Genomic DNA, 13,766 nt, shown 5'->3' with positions numbered 1-13,766 from the left:
ACTTGATTGGCAGGCCAGCAAGCGTTGCTTATTCAAATGAGGGGACCAATCAAGCTTCTTTCACCTCTACAGAGGAGATTTTTGCATGGTGAAAGGGGATTTATGATATTAAATCTCACTGAACTATGTAGCTGATGTACGCCACGGGCAACACCCTCTATTTTTATAATTTTTCTTAGGGACCACTTTCTTTTTTTACGGCATGTTGTCAAATTTTCACCACTCCGAAATGTTTCTTCTGAATCTTTTACTTATCCTCATCTATCCTGTTTCCATTGCTCACATCATTTTCATCTGTCACAATCTGATTTGTTCCTTTCTCTGTCTTCTTTCCCGAGATACAGAGTGTACTTGTATTTTCCTGAGTTACAGCTAACCGAAAATGGGTTCTCTTCAGGACGTGAGAGATTTCCTGCACCCAGAGAACTCAGAGAACTGACATTCAAATATGAAAAGCAAGACATTTTACCAGGCCATTGGCAAACGAGCAACACAAATTCACCCATGCCACGTAAGGACTCAACATTCACCCATTGCCACATCTCTAAATCCACTCAGTGCCACATACCTTGTCAGCCATGATCATGGACGAGCCTCCGTGGATGCCCAAAATGGGTATGAGTGTCTGCGAGGAAATAAAATCCAAAATCTGGGCAATGGCCTCTTGGTCAGTGCCATCCCCAAACACCACACCGTGGATCTTGGTCCCTGACATCAGGTCACACATGTGGGTGATGATGCTTTTTGGGTCGGTCTTGTTGACCAGCAGTGTGACCACGTTGACGTCAATAGGGTCCTCTTTGCTCCACAGCGCCCGAATGTCCTGGTCTGAGATGTAGCGCGTGCATCCCAGGATCACAGCGATGTTCAGAACTGGCACTTTATCCGAACCACCGCCCGTCCGCTGCTTCTGCGCTGCCACCGGGTCCACCATGGCCGTCACCGCCACCAGAAGGGCCAGGGAGAGCAGCGCACTTTCACCTCCACCGCGACGATTGGTGCCCCTTCTACTCCTCCTCTTACTCCTCTTGCTGCCGAGGGACATGGTGCTAAACCACTTCATCCCCTGCATGAAGAGGGGATAATGGGACCAGATGTAGACAGATCAAGGCGTGAGAAAAAGTGTGGCAAGATGGTGGTGAGAAAAAGCAGAAGAGATAAATTGTTAATGCGCAGTTCATTTAGCCCACACATTGAAGTAGCCGTTTTATTTTTTATTTTTTTTTTCATATTCAGTTTTTTCTCTGTGAGTGTATTGAAAATCAAAACCTTGCGGGGAGGGAGATGGCCTTGGGAGGATGTTGAGGAGGGGTGAGAGGAAGAGATGACTAACAAGTTTACACTTTATGGTCACGACTGCTGGGATCAGATGATTATGGTACAATCTGTGCTTGCTGAACAAACAGCTCACGTTTTTTGTCTTAATTTTGATAATATACAAACTATTAAAACACAAGGAACTAATTAACTGGATAATTATTTAATGCTTAAGAATTGAATTAACTATATTTTCCCGGCAAAGATGTGTTAGATTTAGGCTGAATGCATTAAATATATGGTCATATTTGATAAACTAAAATTTCATTGAAAAGTTGGTTTATTTTCATAAATCCTTCTCACACATTCTATGGCCTAAATAACAAATTGATGTTTTAAAGCCTTTATATCTGTTAATTGTGATGATTTCTTGCTTACAATTAATAAAAAACAAGAGCAAAAAGACATGTAAGATTAGAATGTATCAGCCCAATAAAACAAACATCACTTTTATTGTACAACTGTGGGGTTCATGGAAAGTATGTTTAATTCCTGCGTAAAGGTTGATGTTTTCAAAACATAATTTTAATCCGACAAATGATCCTCAGTTGAATGCATCTTCTAATTTATCAAATGTGACTGTAGTAAAGCTAAAATAAACTTCAAACACCAATTAATCGTGTATCAATTCTTCTTTTTTTTCCATTTCAAAGCGCCAATGATCCTCATAATTCAGTTGCATTGCTTTGGGGCTGCTCTTTTTGATACTTTCTCAGGAATTAAACTGTGCAGAAAAGTTCAAACATTTCTGTTCTACTAACAAGTTAGTTTTAAACATGAAAAAATGTTTGAATGTAACACACCTAAAAACATCCATAAACAATTACAGTGGAACAAATAAGTGGGCTCCGAGGCCTCTACCAATGTTTTCTGGATCTTAAAAACATTGACTCGTTAATGCTAATGCTTAGAAAAGCTATGTTTATGCCTGTCACTAATTATTGCTGTGGCCAGTGTGCCATAGCATCAGTTCAAAGGGACACCTCCTGAGCTACAGCAGTGCTGCATGCCTAGAGAATGGGAGCTTGCTGAAATTACACAACGCGTGATGCAGCTGTCAGACACACATATAGATTAGTTTATGTCAGAAGCACATTCTATCGGGGAGCATTGCACGGAAGAGAAATAGAGGCGAGTAGTAAATTTCAAATTCATATCACACGCTCTCAATATTGTCACAAGTTTGCAAAGGTTGCCTGTTGCTCCAACAACAGCAGGTTTAATTGAGCTCCTCAAGCTAAAGCACCAGTGTATCAGTTTGGTTTTTGATGCAGACTGGGGTAACCTTTAGTGATGTATGGAGGAAGCTGTGCGGCTAATTGCTGACGAGGTAATCAACTGACAAAGAAAACTGAGCAGGGAAGTTTTGGGGAGAAGAATCACAATCCAGGCCAGGCCAGGCCAACTCCATTTGTTACAGCCAAAAGGTAAGAGGTTATATTCGAAGGTAAGAGGTCGTGGTATTTTAGTACCAGCACCAAAACAAGGCCTTTAATCCAACAGGACTTTTAAACAGGCAAACAGCAGACATCATTTTTACAGCCATTCCAGACAAAAAAATGTTGAGTCTTTTGGGAGTCCTAATGAAACCTAATTAAACAACCTGAGGCAACACAGGCATATAAGATGGTTACCAGAGAAACCTTGGAGGCAGGCTGGAGAAACAGGTAAATACAATTTCACTGAAATCTCCTGGAAATGTTTTCTGATTTATTTGAATTTGACAAATAACTTTTTACATATTACCTAATCTTGCTTCTCCAGCGCAGTACTTCGCTGCCTGCCTTGGCACAAAGGACGGAGTTTCACAGCTGTAAAGTTGTGACAGTCAAATATTATAGATAAGGTAAAGTGGGTACATCACTTGGAAATAAAAGGCAAATTGACCTCACTTTTTCTACAACTTCTCTTCTCATACAGAAAGTACTCACTGGCCTCAACCTGGCTCTCTGAGAGCATAAAAAAATGATGAAATGTCATAAGACGAATGAGCCAGGAGAGTGAGCCAAATCCCAATGACATGGAACGTATGGTCACATAGTGAGCCCATGCATACGCTTGATAATTTAGAGATTTACTGACAGAAGTTTGTGTTTTTGGATCACCGCAGAGAATGCGAGTGCGAGATTGATTTACAAGAGACATCATTTCTCATGCCACTCTTTGAGGCAACGCAGATTTAGGAGCCGAGATTAGCTCATGCTCTCTCATGTTTGGACTACACCAATTGTAAATCTAGTTCTTACTTCTTGGTATTATAATCAGTAATACATTTAACTTCCTGATATGTAGTAAAGCTTTTGGTTGTTTTTTTGTTTTCGTTGTTGTTGTTTTGCATGAGTTTGACTAACTTTTGCATGTGTAGAACTTCAGTGAACGTTTTTTAGGATGTGAACACCACATCCTCAATACACCACATTTTAATGTTTTACTTTAAGATAAGATTCAACAAGACATTTTTTAAGGGGAAATGTAATAATCCCTGTCCTTGAAATCCATTGTGGGATTTTTTTGTTTCACACTCAGTGATTGTTTTAAGTAATTATGATTTCAATTACAATCAAAACCCATTTTTCACTCATAGATCAGCCTGAGATAAACAGTTTGAGTATTGCTCATCATGTCTAGACTCAAGAGAAGGCCCACAGAAAGAGCTTTTGTCTCATGTTAGACTCTGCTAGTCAATTTCAGGTCTCATGATTCTTTGGCTGTCAACCTGGCACCTATTTGGCCTACTTATAGAGAGGAGCAATTGAGTTCGTTGCTGACGAGATTATTTTTTTTGCCGTCAATCGGTTTTGCCTAAAATCTAGAAAACAATTTTCTGTCTTTTTTTACTTGTCTTAACTCTGCAGCACTGCAAAACAATTTAGGACAAAGAGTGGCCATGAAAGCCTTATACTAGGGACAAGCTATAAAAAGAGAAACAGGAAAAAAAAAGAGAGAATATGCCCCACAAAAGCATATTGAGCAGTTTGTTGTCACATCACGGCCATTGTTTCTTGGCACTACAATAGTGAATGATGTTTGGCAGACAAATCTGTGCTACTGGCAATTTGCTCTCCACATTCATACAAGCTTACATTCCCATCCTAACAAGAGGTAGAACATGCAAATAATTAGCAAATAACTCCAAAGCACCAATGGTTACATATGTTTCAGTAATTTATAAATTTCCACTTTTTTCTTAATCTACAAGTGGAATAAAGCTCCTACCTACCAATTCCTTTTCACTACAGCCAATCTTATCAGTTTTTGTGCAAGGCTGAGTTTCACACGCATCGATAATTCATCTACATTGTCTTTATGTGATGATTAAAATGACTGCACTCACAGTGTTCGGATTAGTTTTTTCCTGCTCTCCTCCCGAATTGAATTAAGTACGGATTAATGTACAAGAACACACTTAATGGATGCATTGTACAGAGTTTAGGTCTGAATGATGGATACTGCAGATGATAAGTTTTTCCAAACCACAGCCCAGAGGACATGACTGTGTGTTTATTGTGCATACTAGAGCCTTGATATTGAATTGCTTTTCTGTCCACACTGCCTTCTCCATTACTCTACATTCATTCATTGCTGTGTCATCTATTTACTTATCTGTCCATCACTTTTATTCTTCACATTGCTTTTATAAATAAGTCTTGCATCCACAGTCATGCAAGACTGATTTCTTTTATTTCGTTTGTAATAATAACTTATTTCAACCTATTGGAACTTATTTCTTTTGTTTTTTTTTTTCTATGTAGGGATGTATCAATGTAAACATTTTTTTTCATGATTATAGAGAGCAAAATCAATCCCAGTTAATAATATCACATTTTTGTAAGGATTTGTTAAAAATGTGAAATTTGTTATTGGCACTGGAAGTTGCTGCAGTGGTGCACAGATCATTACCTTAGTTTTCCAGCTGCATAAATTTTGTTGTCAGTAAAATTTTATTACACTAAAACAATTTGTCTTGAGAATAAGACTCTTTGTGACAGAGACAAAGGGTTACAAAGTTGTCAAAGCTAGCAACTAAATCACATCACAGAGCAATTATGGTCTGCAACTTGAAGACAATTTGGAACCAACCTTCACACTCGGATGTTTTGACAAGCAGAGCGGATACCGTTAGCTGTTTTTAATTAACCTGAGGGTTGTTTGGAGCTCAAAGTGCAAAATATGTGCTTAAGCCTCTTATAGCAAATACTAGAAACTTGTGTCTTGGCGAATCAGCAGTTTGCTTTTTTTTTTTTTTAAGTAGATGCTTCTCAATTTGTTTCAAGGAATAAAATTCTGTTTTATCGATTTTTGGCTGTTCTGGCAAATACAAAGAGATACTGGATGACAGTGGTGGCAGTTCGAAAAGTAATCTAACCTGGAAGTAAGTTAAGTGGACAAACTAGCCTGTCCACTAACATTAGCCACTATCTGCTGGAGATAAAATAAAAACAAAGACATTCTGGAGTTGGTCCAAGTCTGAAATTAAGCTGTTCTGAACACAGTTCATTTGAAGGCTTCAGACATACACTGTTTAAATCAGTCTATACACACAACCTCAGTTTTTATTGTTTTATGGGTAAACATGTACTTTAGTCATGTAATTCAATAATTTCTTCACTTGAAGTGTGCACATAATAGCACTGTGGAGTTTTTAAATTATATTTTCTTATATTAACTATGTTTCTCTTTTTTTGAGGTACCTGGTTTGGGGAACTGGTTTGTTGTTAGCTTGTTTAGTCTTTAGTTAGTGTTGGTGTTCAGTTCTGCTTTCCATATTTTGTGTAAACGGTTTGGCTAATTTACTATACAAGTTACCTTACTGTGTCTTTGTGTTAGGTCAAAGTTCAGAATTTTTTGTATAATTGTTTTGTGTGGTAAAGTTTCTGTCAGTCATTTTCTTGAGTAGAACTATATTTAACTGACCTCTTATATTGGCCCACTATGTTTTGGACATTTCTTAACTTCCTTAAGACTAAATGAAAACCCACTATGAAGACATTTTTCCTGTGTCCTCTATGCCTTTACTGCTTGCTCCCTCACATCTGACAATCATCCATTTAACTTTCATTGTTGTCAGCTTGCATTACCTAGTGTCAGAAATGTTACATTTGATAGACAAGTGAAAAACCTAAAGTTTACATTAGCATGGTAACTGGATATACAAGTTTATCTCCTATCACATTGAAACAAAAGTAATAAGTTTTTAACACATGTTGCCAAAAGTTGACACAGTGTGCTATTTACATTTTACTTCGTTGTCAAGTGAAGATGCTAGAGGCTCAATGAAGGGACTTTGCCAGAAGATACGAATGGAAACAATTCAACAGTATGATGTGTAGTATATCGTATTTGCTCATCACAGCACCAGCTGTTTCCCATTTGCACAGTATTTGCAATTGCTAAGTAGAACTGATTTGCGAGTGACTGATTTGACAGTAATGAAAAAAAATTCTAAAAAAAAAAAGGGTTATTTGTTTCTGTCTGTGTCCTCCTGCTTTATTAATGTATTCTGACTAATGTGATTCCCAAAGTTCTGTGTCCTTCTTTGGGTTCTTTTCCCCAAAGTTTTGGTCTGAGATGAGATTCTCCATTTGACATACACGATGTAAAATAAATTGCATGAATGCAAATGTGATGCTGAAGTGGGTTCCATTTGCTTTTGCAGGCAAAACCAGCAATGTGTGAGGATACTTTTTCACCTCCCTCTGCTGGACAATCTGTTTTATAGATTCTTTGTTCTTGTGCTTCCAACTATTTTTCTTCAGCTTTTTACAATCCATCTCACTTCACACCACAGCTGTGAAAACAAATTAAAAAGTGTGCTATACTTACATATTTAAGTATAATAAACAAAAACCAGTAAGTAATACAAGTACAAACAATACTTTTAAATATAAATCCTGATAAACTGTGGCATTGATGTCAAATTAACCTTTTTCTCTCCTTTCTATTGAACTGTGTTAAAATTCAAATTAACAACACATTAAAAACAGGTACTATATATATTTGGGTAACTTGAAGTACCTCTATGTTTGTTCATCTATTTGCCTATTAGAATATACTCATACTCGGTCAATCCTGATGCCTGTATCTAAAATGTGGCTGGTTGTGTATGCCCTGATTTCGCAACCTACCTTCAAGCATTACATTTAGTAAAAATGTTCATGAATATTCATTTTGTCACTCTTTTCAGTCCCGTTCTTGCTAGCTAGTCTTGCTAGATGTCTGTGGCAATATTTAAAGTTTAGGGGAAAACTGCAATGAATATATTGCAGCAGTGCATTCAGCTGCAACTGCTGTGTATCTCTTATACAGAGTCACAATTTACTTTTGGCGTGACCAAAAGTAAAATACTTGGCTTTTATTTGGCAAACATTTTAAAATAATAAAAAAGTAACTTCTTTATTCTACCCTCAGGCCTGCAAGTCAGTCGTTGTCCATACATTCCTGTCGAGTAAAAGAAGAAACATGCCTCAGTATTTCTTTCTCAAAAGTTGAGCCACGGCTTCAATAAAATCGTGTTTAAATTCGCTCAAAGTGTGCATTTCATTCATGAGTGAGATGGTGAATTAACTTCCTCTTATATCTGTTAGTGTTCTTCTCTGTCTCCAAATTCCTCCAACCATATTCTCCAAGCCATTCCTCTGCTCAGCCCCTCTCTCTCAGGCCCAAGCCATCTGCTCCATGCGCCCTGACATGTGCATGAGCGCCCAGGAGAAGCCCAGTGGAAGTAATCGTCTGTTACCACTCAGGCTTCAACATGTTGTCTCCCCCAGTGCACCTACCCCTTTACCTTGCAACAAACCTTCAGTGTGTGTGTGTGTGTGTGTGTGTGTGTGTGTGTGTGTGTGTGTGTGTGTGTGTGTGCGTGTGTGTGTGTGTGTGTGTGTGTGCGCGTGTATGAATGAGACAGAAAGGGAACAGGAGGGATTTAAAGTAAGGGAAAAAGATAAATCGTTCATACTCCCTGTAACAGAATGGAAACAGAGTTGCACGCATTCTTTCTGCACCTGATGCCCAACGCATGCCAAGGCATACATGCATACGCCGAACATGTGCGGTAACTTGAAGAGGTATTGCTTGCACCCATTCACTTTTAGGACATTGTTGCATTTTATTTCCTAAATCGGCATCTTTAAAATGCTTTGGAGCTCATGTAGAAGTATTAGGGCTAAAGACAAATGTAGAATAAAATATCTTGAAAACCACACTAAATGATAATGCAACATATTGGAGGTTGTGTGCCTTCTCTCATTTCTATCTCACTGTAAAGTATGTATTTCATGAGTGACCAAATCACCAAATATAAAAGTAAGTTTAGGTCATACTTGACCAGGAATGATGTTGATGAATTTGAATCAGAAAGAAATCTGTTCTTAAGACTGAACACTTTCTGCGTTTGATTTTCTGAACACTAATTTGAATCCTTTTGACATATGTAGTATGTTTAGTAAGGCTGGTAAAAAGTCTTAGTTACACCTACACTATTTATCTTAAAATCCTGTTCATCCCACAAGTCCTTTCTTTCTCCAGTACCCATGAGAAAAAAATGTCGGGTCCTTGTTGGGCCAGAAGGTATCAACCACATAAAATCGAAATTTTATGTTTTTTGGTGGGGGGTTTGCCTATCCTCGTGAGCACAGACAATGAGGCTCTGAAGACTGACCTTTAAGTCGTGATGCAACCATTTTGAAATCAAAAAGCCTTCTCTTTACTGCCCTTCCCTCATCATCAGTACATCCAGCGCCAAGTCGTCTTTTCAAAAGCATGACAAATGAGTTTTGTATTCAAACCTGAGAAAACTTCACCACAGCTCTGCAACCAGATCATAGGCCCAATTTGGAGGTGTTAGCGCTTCCTCCAAATTGGGAGCCTTACTCCACTGGAAGCGCTGAAAATGTCAGTCTGTATATTAGAGGAGCCTGGCACTTTTTCCACCTAAATTTTTGCTTAGGATTGTGGATTGATCATTCCAGCTGTTTAGGTGAAATGCTTTGACCAGACAAAATGTGCGCTACACCTGCTATACTAACAATCGTGCTAACAATTATTTTCGGTGGTTTGCTATGTATTAGGGTTGATGTGGCCAGCCCTTTCAGAATTTTTAAATCACTGGTTTAGAAGAAAGGCAATACTTGGCTTTTATTTGGCAAACATTTTAAAATGATAAAAAAGTAACAATTATTCTATACTGTGTGTTGGTCTATTACAAATAAGCCTCAAAAATATGATGAAGCTTGTGGTTGTAGCATGACATTTACTAAGAGATTAGTAAGGACAAGTTCTTATCCAACTGTGTTCTGTTACATAAGGCAGTGAAAAATCACTTCAAGTGTTTTGTCTTGGTTTAAAAGATACCTTCTCTCAGTACGAAATTAATGTTTTTGCTGAAACCATCCATCAAGCCCACAGACAAAGGTAATTTAAGATTTTATATGGCCATGAACAAAATTGATTAATTTGAATCATATGCCTCCTCAGAACAGAAATCTCTCCCATTGCTGTCTGCACTTGGTTTTCTAATGCCTTCCTGTGATAGTCTGCAAAAATCTCTCCAAGATCTGATTCTTTCTGATGCAGTTTTCATCTATATGTAAATAAAGGTAGCGCTAAAAAGTTATCAATCACAATTCCTGCATGTTTGCTGTTTCTTTCCACACATTTTGCTTTTACTACTACAAAACTGTATTTAAGTACTGTCAGTGTATTTTGTATGCTTTTGCCCTCCCTGCATAAACACAATACACTCTTGATGGACAGATGTACTAAAATCTGACAGTTTGGGGAGCTTCATAGTTTTTAATCCAAATTTTGATTATATATATTGTCATTATCAGAGTCAGCCCAAAGCATAAACAAACTAACCAGGTTTACAAAAAGATATTGTGTGATGTTACATATCCTATTTTGTTTGAGATTTCAAATCTTATGCAGCACGTACAATAACTGAAGAGGGCTGTGAAAACCGCTTAAAACTGCGCTGACGGCAGAAAGAGAAAAAACAACAACAAAACAAACATCTTCCCCAAGAATATTTGAAGTGTGTCTCATCTAAAGAACAAGATGCAGTTCAAGGTGCATTCTATTAAATAATTTCCCTTTTCTGCTTAGCAAGAATTAACTTCTGAGCCAGAGAGGCCCACAAGAGAGTATCTGAAGCAACTAAGAGAGGGATACACATTCACCTCAAGTATGCTATAAGTATGTGAATCATGTGAATCCAATTGAACTAATCAATAAATAATCTAATATAATGTATGGAGGAGATTACTTTCTAGTTCACAGCTGCATCTCATATTAGAATGTCATTTGAAAGTTAATTTAGTGATTTAATTCAAAAATGAAAACTTATAAAATGTTCATTCACATAGTCTAGTGTATATATATTTATATGTATACACTATTTTTTCTGTTCATTTGAATGATTGAGGTTTAAAGCTAATAAAAACCCAATTATCAGTTTCTCAGACATTCAGAGGATTACATCAAACCAATAAACACATTAACTTTAGTACAGACGTCCTGTGCTATGGTGAGCAAAGTCACAGAGAAGACTCCTGAAGGGCATCAAATTATATTGTAGAAGAAGGAAATTGATTCCAAATTCCTGCATCCAAACTTATTTGGGACAAGTTGAGTGGAAGGAAAAAGTTTGGTAGAAAAAGCAAAAAGAATAAGTGTTGGACTAAGAAGATCTCTAAGCCAGATTTGGTGAAGATCCCTAAGATAAAGGCAGGGCTTCCAGATCTATACCACAAAGATGATTCCAGGAAATAAGCTATAAAAATTGAATTTCTTGTGTTAACTCAGGGGTGCTAGAACTATGTTGCCTGGGCTAAGCAGAAAAGGCTGCTGCTCACTGTTCAACGTCCAAAAAGTTACTGTCAAGAGGAACAAAAGAGCCACGGGCGTCCAACCATGCAGGGAACCTGAAGACATCTATGAATAGAACCTGTGTGCAGCAGTGCCACTTGCTGATTGTTTCTATACTCTGTTGCATTTGTTGCAGTGATAGATGCAGAAGTGCGGTGTGCATAATGACATGAATAATACAGACAATACTTTTTGACACCTCTGCGTTAAACAATTATTGTCTGTTATCGGTGCTACGTAATCCCTAATTATCAAAATGAACGTAAAGTCTTGAAACACATGACTGTGTGTACTGAAGATGTACAATAATATAACTTTTTTAATTTTAATACTGCCATAAACACAAAGTATACTCTGCACTATATACAGGGATATTAGTTGAGCTGAATTGATTGCCCCCCAAATCATATTCTGTTTAGGTCCTCCTACACCTTAATCGGTTCTGTTCATTATTTTTCTAATATGGGTTTGTTTTAAAGAAGCATGCAGCGAACAAATTTTGTTTATTATTAAATAGGGATAGTTTTTATTTTTTTTTTTTTTTGTGATGGCACTAATGCGCTTCACCAACGTGACTGCATCCCGAGAGCAGAAGGGGGGGAGAAAACTGGGGTTGAAAGGGTGGTTGCAAATTTATTTAGATCTTCCCATTTGATCCAATGAAGCCATCACAATGCAAGTGCGACCCCCAAAGGTCCTGAGTGTAACTACAATCTTACCAAGACGCACGCTGGGTCGATTTTTCTTCTCTTCCTTCTTTTTTAAAACGTTTACGTTCACTTTTGTTTAACTCCGTCTGGCAAGTGAACAACTGAAACCTGTGCTGGGAATGGAAGGCAATAAAAGCCAATAAGCGGCGCATTGTGGGAAGATCTCGCCGCTGTTAACGGCTCATCCGGAGATGGGATGGAGAGAGAAGTTGTGCCAACCAAAAACCCTGCAATGTGTTATCCATCCTGTACAAAGAAAAACCCGCACAACGCGCAGTGTTAATTTATATATCCAATTGACCAAATCGGTTTCAGATCAGTTGTGTTTCTAAAGATAGAAAATCTAAATGTTCGATATTTTGGGGGGAGGAGGGTTCCGGTCTAACCGCGGACTTTTATGGAATCAGCTGAGTGCGCACTGCAGCAACATTATGAATTAATAGAGATTAACGCTCTCTCTCTCCCTCTCTCTTTTTTTATTGTAAGCCTAAACGTCTTACTATCCAAGTTCTAGTGCGGACAGCTGTGCTCGCTGCCTCTGTGCTGCTGCACTTTGGGCGAGGAACGCTTTAAAAGTCACACAGTGTCCGCCGATCAACAGCGAGGAGGGATCAGAAATGGATGGAAACAAAGTACTTACAGTATCTCCCTTCCACAGAGCTCCAAAGCAGCGGTGTTAGATGACATTGCAACAGTCCACTCTCTCCCTTGAATAACCATGCAGGGGAGGGGATCACAGAATCTCTGGTAATGAATAATTCCAAGCGAGCGTCTAAAAAAAAAATAATAAAAAAAATAAAATTCAAAAAAAGGAAAGGAAAGAAAAATAGATGAATGAAATCCTCTTGTTTTAACACCTCACATCGAGGTGAATAAAATCACAGTTTTTCCTCTCTCTTTTTGTAATCCAATCTTCATCGCGTGTGTGAGCCTACACTGATTCTCCACTGCAATCTCTGTTGGCCCCCGCGCATCGTCGGTAGGTGGTGGGGGGGTGGAGGGATGGGGGGGACTCAACTTGCCTCGGTGTGATCAGAGCGCCCTGTATCCCGTTATTCCTGGTCCCGGGAGGGGAGAGGAGACGCAGCAGGGTTGGAAGAGCCAGGCGAGCAGCCGCCGGACTCACGCGGAGACGCGCAATGCACATGGGGCTATGGCTGCGTACAGTTTGGAGGGCGCTCCATTCGGCGAACGGGATGCGAACCGCGCGCGGGACTCGCGGTCTCTTTCTCTCCTCGCGAGCGTGTGCGCGCGAGCCGAATGCGCTCGTGTGTGTGTACCCGTGTGCGCGTGTGTGCGCGTGTGTGACCGCGCGCTTCTGCAGATGCAGGGGCAGCTGGATAGACGGACTGGTCGGTCTGTCTCTGTCCCGCTCTCTGCGCTAAAGCTCCATCCGCAAGTCCCTCACTTTAAGACAGGAATAAGAAAAGACTTGAGAGGCAGCAGGGAGCGCGTGACATTTCTCCGTCAGATTTAGCAACAATTCCCTCCTTTTTGACAACAACCCCCCCTCCTCCCTCCCCTGGCCCCCCAATCGTGTCTTCTGGGACGCTTAAAGTCTCAACCCATGCGGAAAGCCCGAGCACAACAGAGCTGATAAGTGGCGCATAAAAAAATAGAATATTAAATGCAACATGAATGTCAGCTCTCCCCTTCATCCAGCTGTGGGCGAATAACTTGACACGAACTCGCATTTATGCGTGCGCACGATTTGTGACTTGAAACAAAAGGACTTAGAGGGCCGACAAATAAACAAAGAGATGACGCGCGTTGCGTGAAATATTTATCGTGGTAAACCTTCGGTTCATATTTGGTGTAGCCTACTGTGTCTGACTAAATTGGTTTCAGTCATCTTACAACCACAGACTTACCTCC

The 13,766-nt window shown here is 39.2% G+C and overlaps 1 protein-coding gene across 2 annotated transcripts in view; it reads right to left on the bottom strand.

Moving 5' to 3' along the window:
* Positions 1 to 13,075, bottom strand: part of grin2aa (glutamate receptor, ionotropic, N-methyl D-aspartate 2A, a) — a 151,157-nt gene extending 138,082 nt beyond the window's left edge. Inside the window, exons 1-2 of one of the 2 annotated variants that reach the window (XM_055035359.1) lie at positions 12,532 to 13,075; positions 569 to 1,066 (exon numbers count right to left, since the gene is read on the bottom strand). In XM_055035359.1, coding sequence (XP_054891334.1) covers positions 569 to 1,063 — 495 coding nt within the window. In that variant the 5' untranslated portion in view covers positions 1,064 to 1,066; positions 12,532 to 13,075. Of the gene's footprint in view, positions 1 to 568; positions 1,073 to 12,531 lie in introns of those variants that run through there. The other variant, XM_055035358.1, reaches the window with a different exon arrangement.
* Between the last annotated feature and the right edge of the window lie 691 nt (positions 13,076 to 13,766).

This window comes from Poeciliopsis prolifica, unplaced genomic scaffold, assembly GCF_027474105.1.
Source record: "Poeciliopsis prolifica strain line A6 unplaced genomic scaffold, Auburn_PproV2 SCAFFOLD010, whole genome shotgun sequence".
In the NCBI taxonomy this organism is placed as follows: domain Eukaryota; kingdom Metazoa; phylum Chordata; class Actinopteri; order Cyprinodontiformes; family Poeciliidae; genus Poeciliopsis; species Poeciliopsis prolifica.
This window is presented reverse-complemented; position numbering and strand designations above follow the sequence as displayed.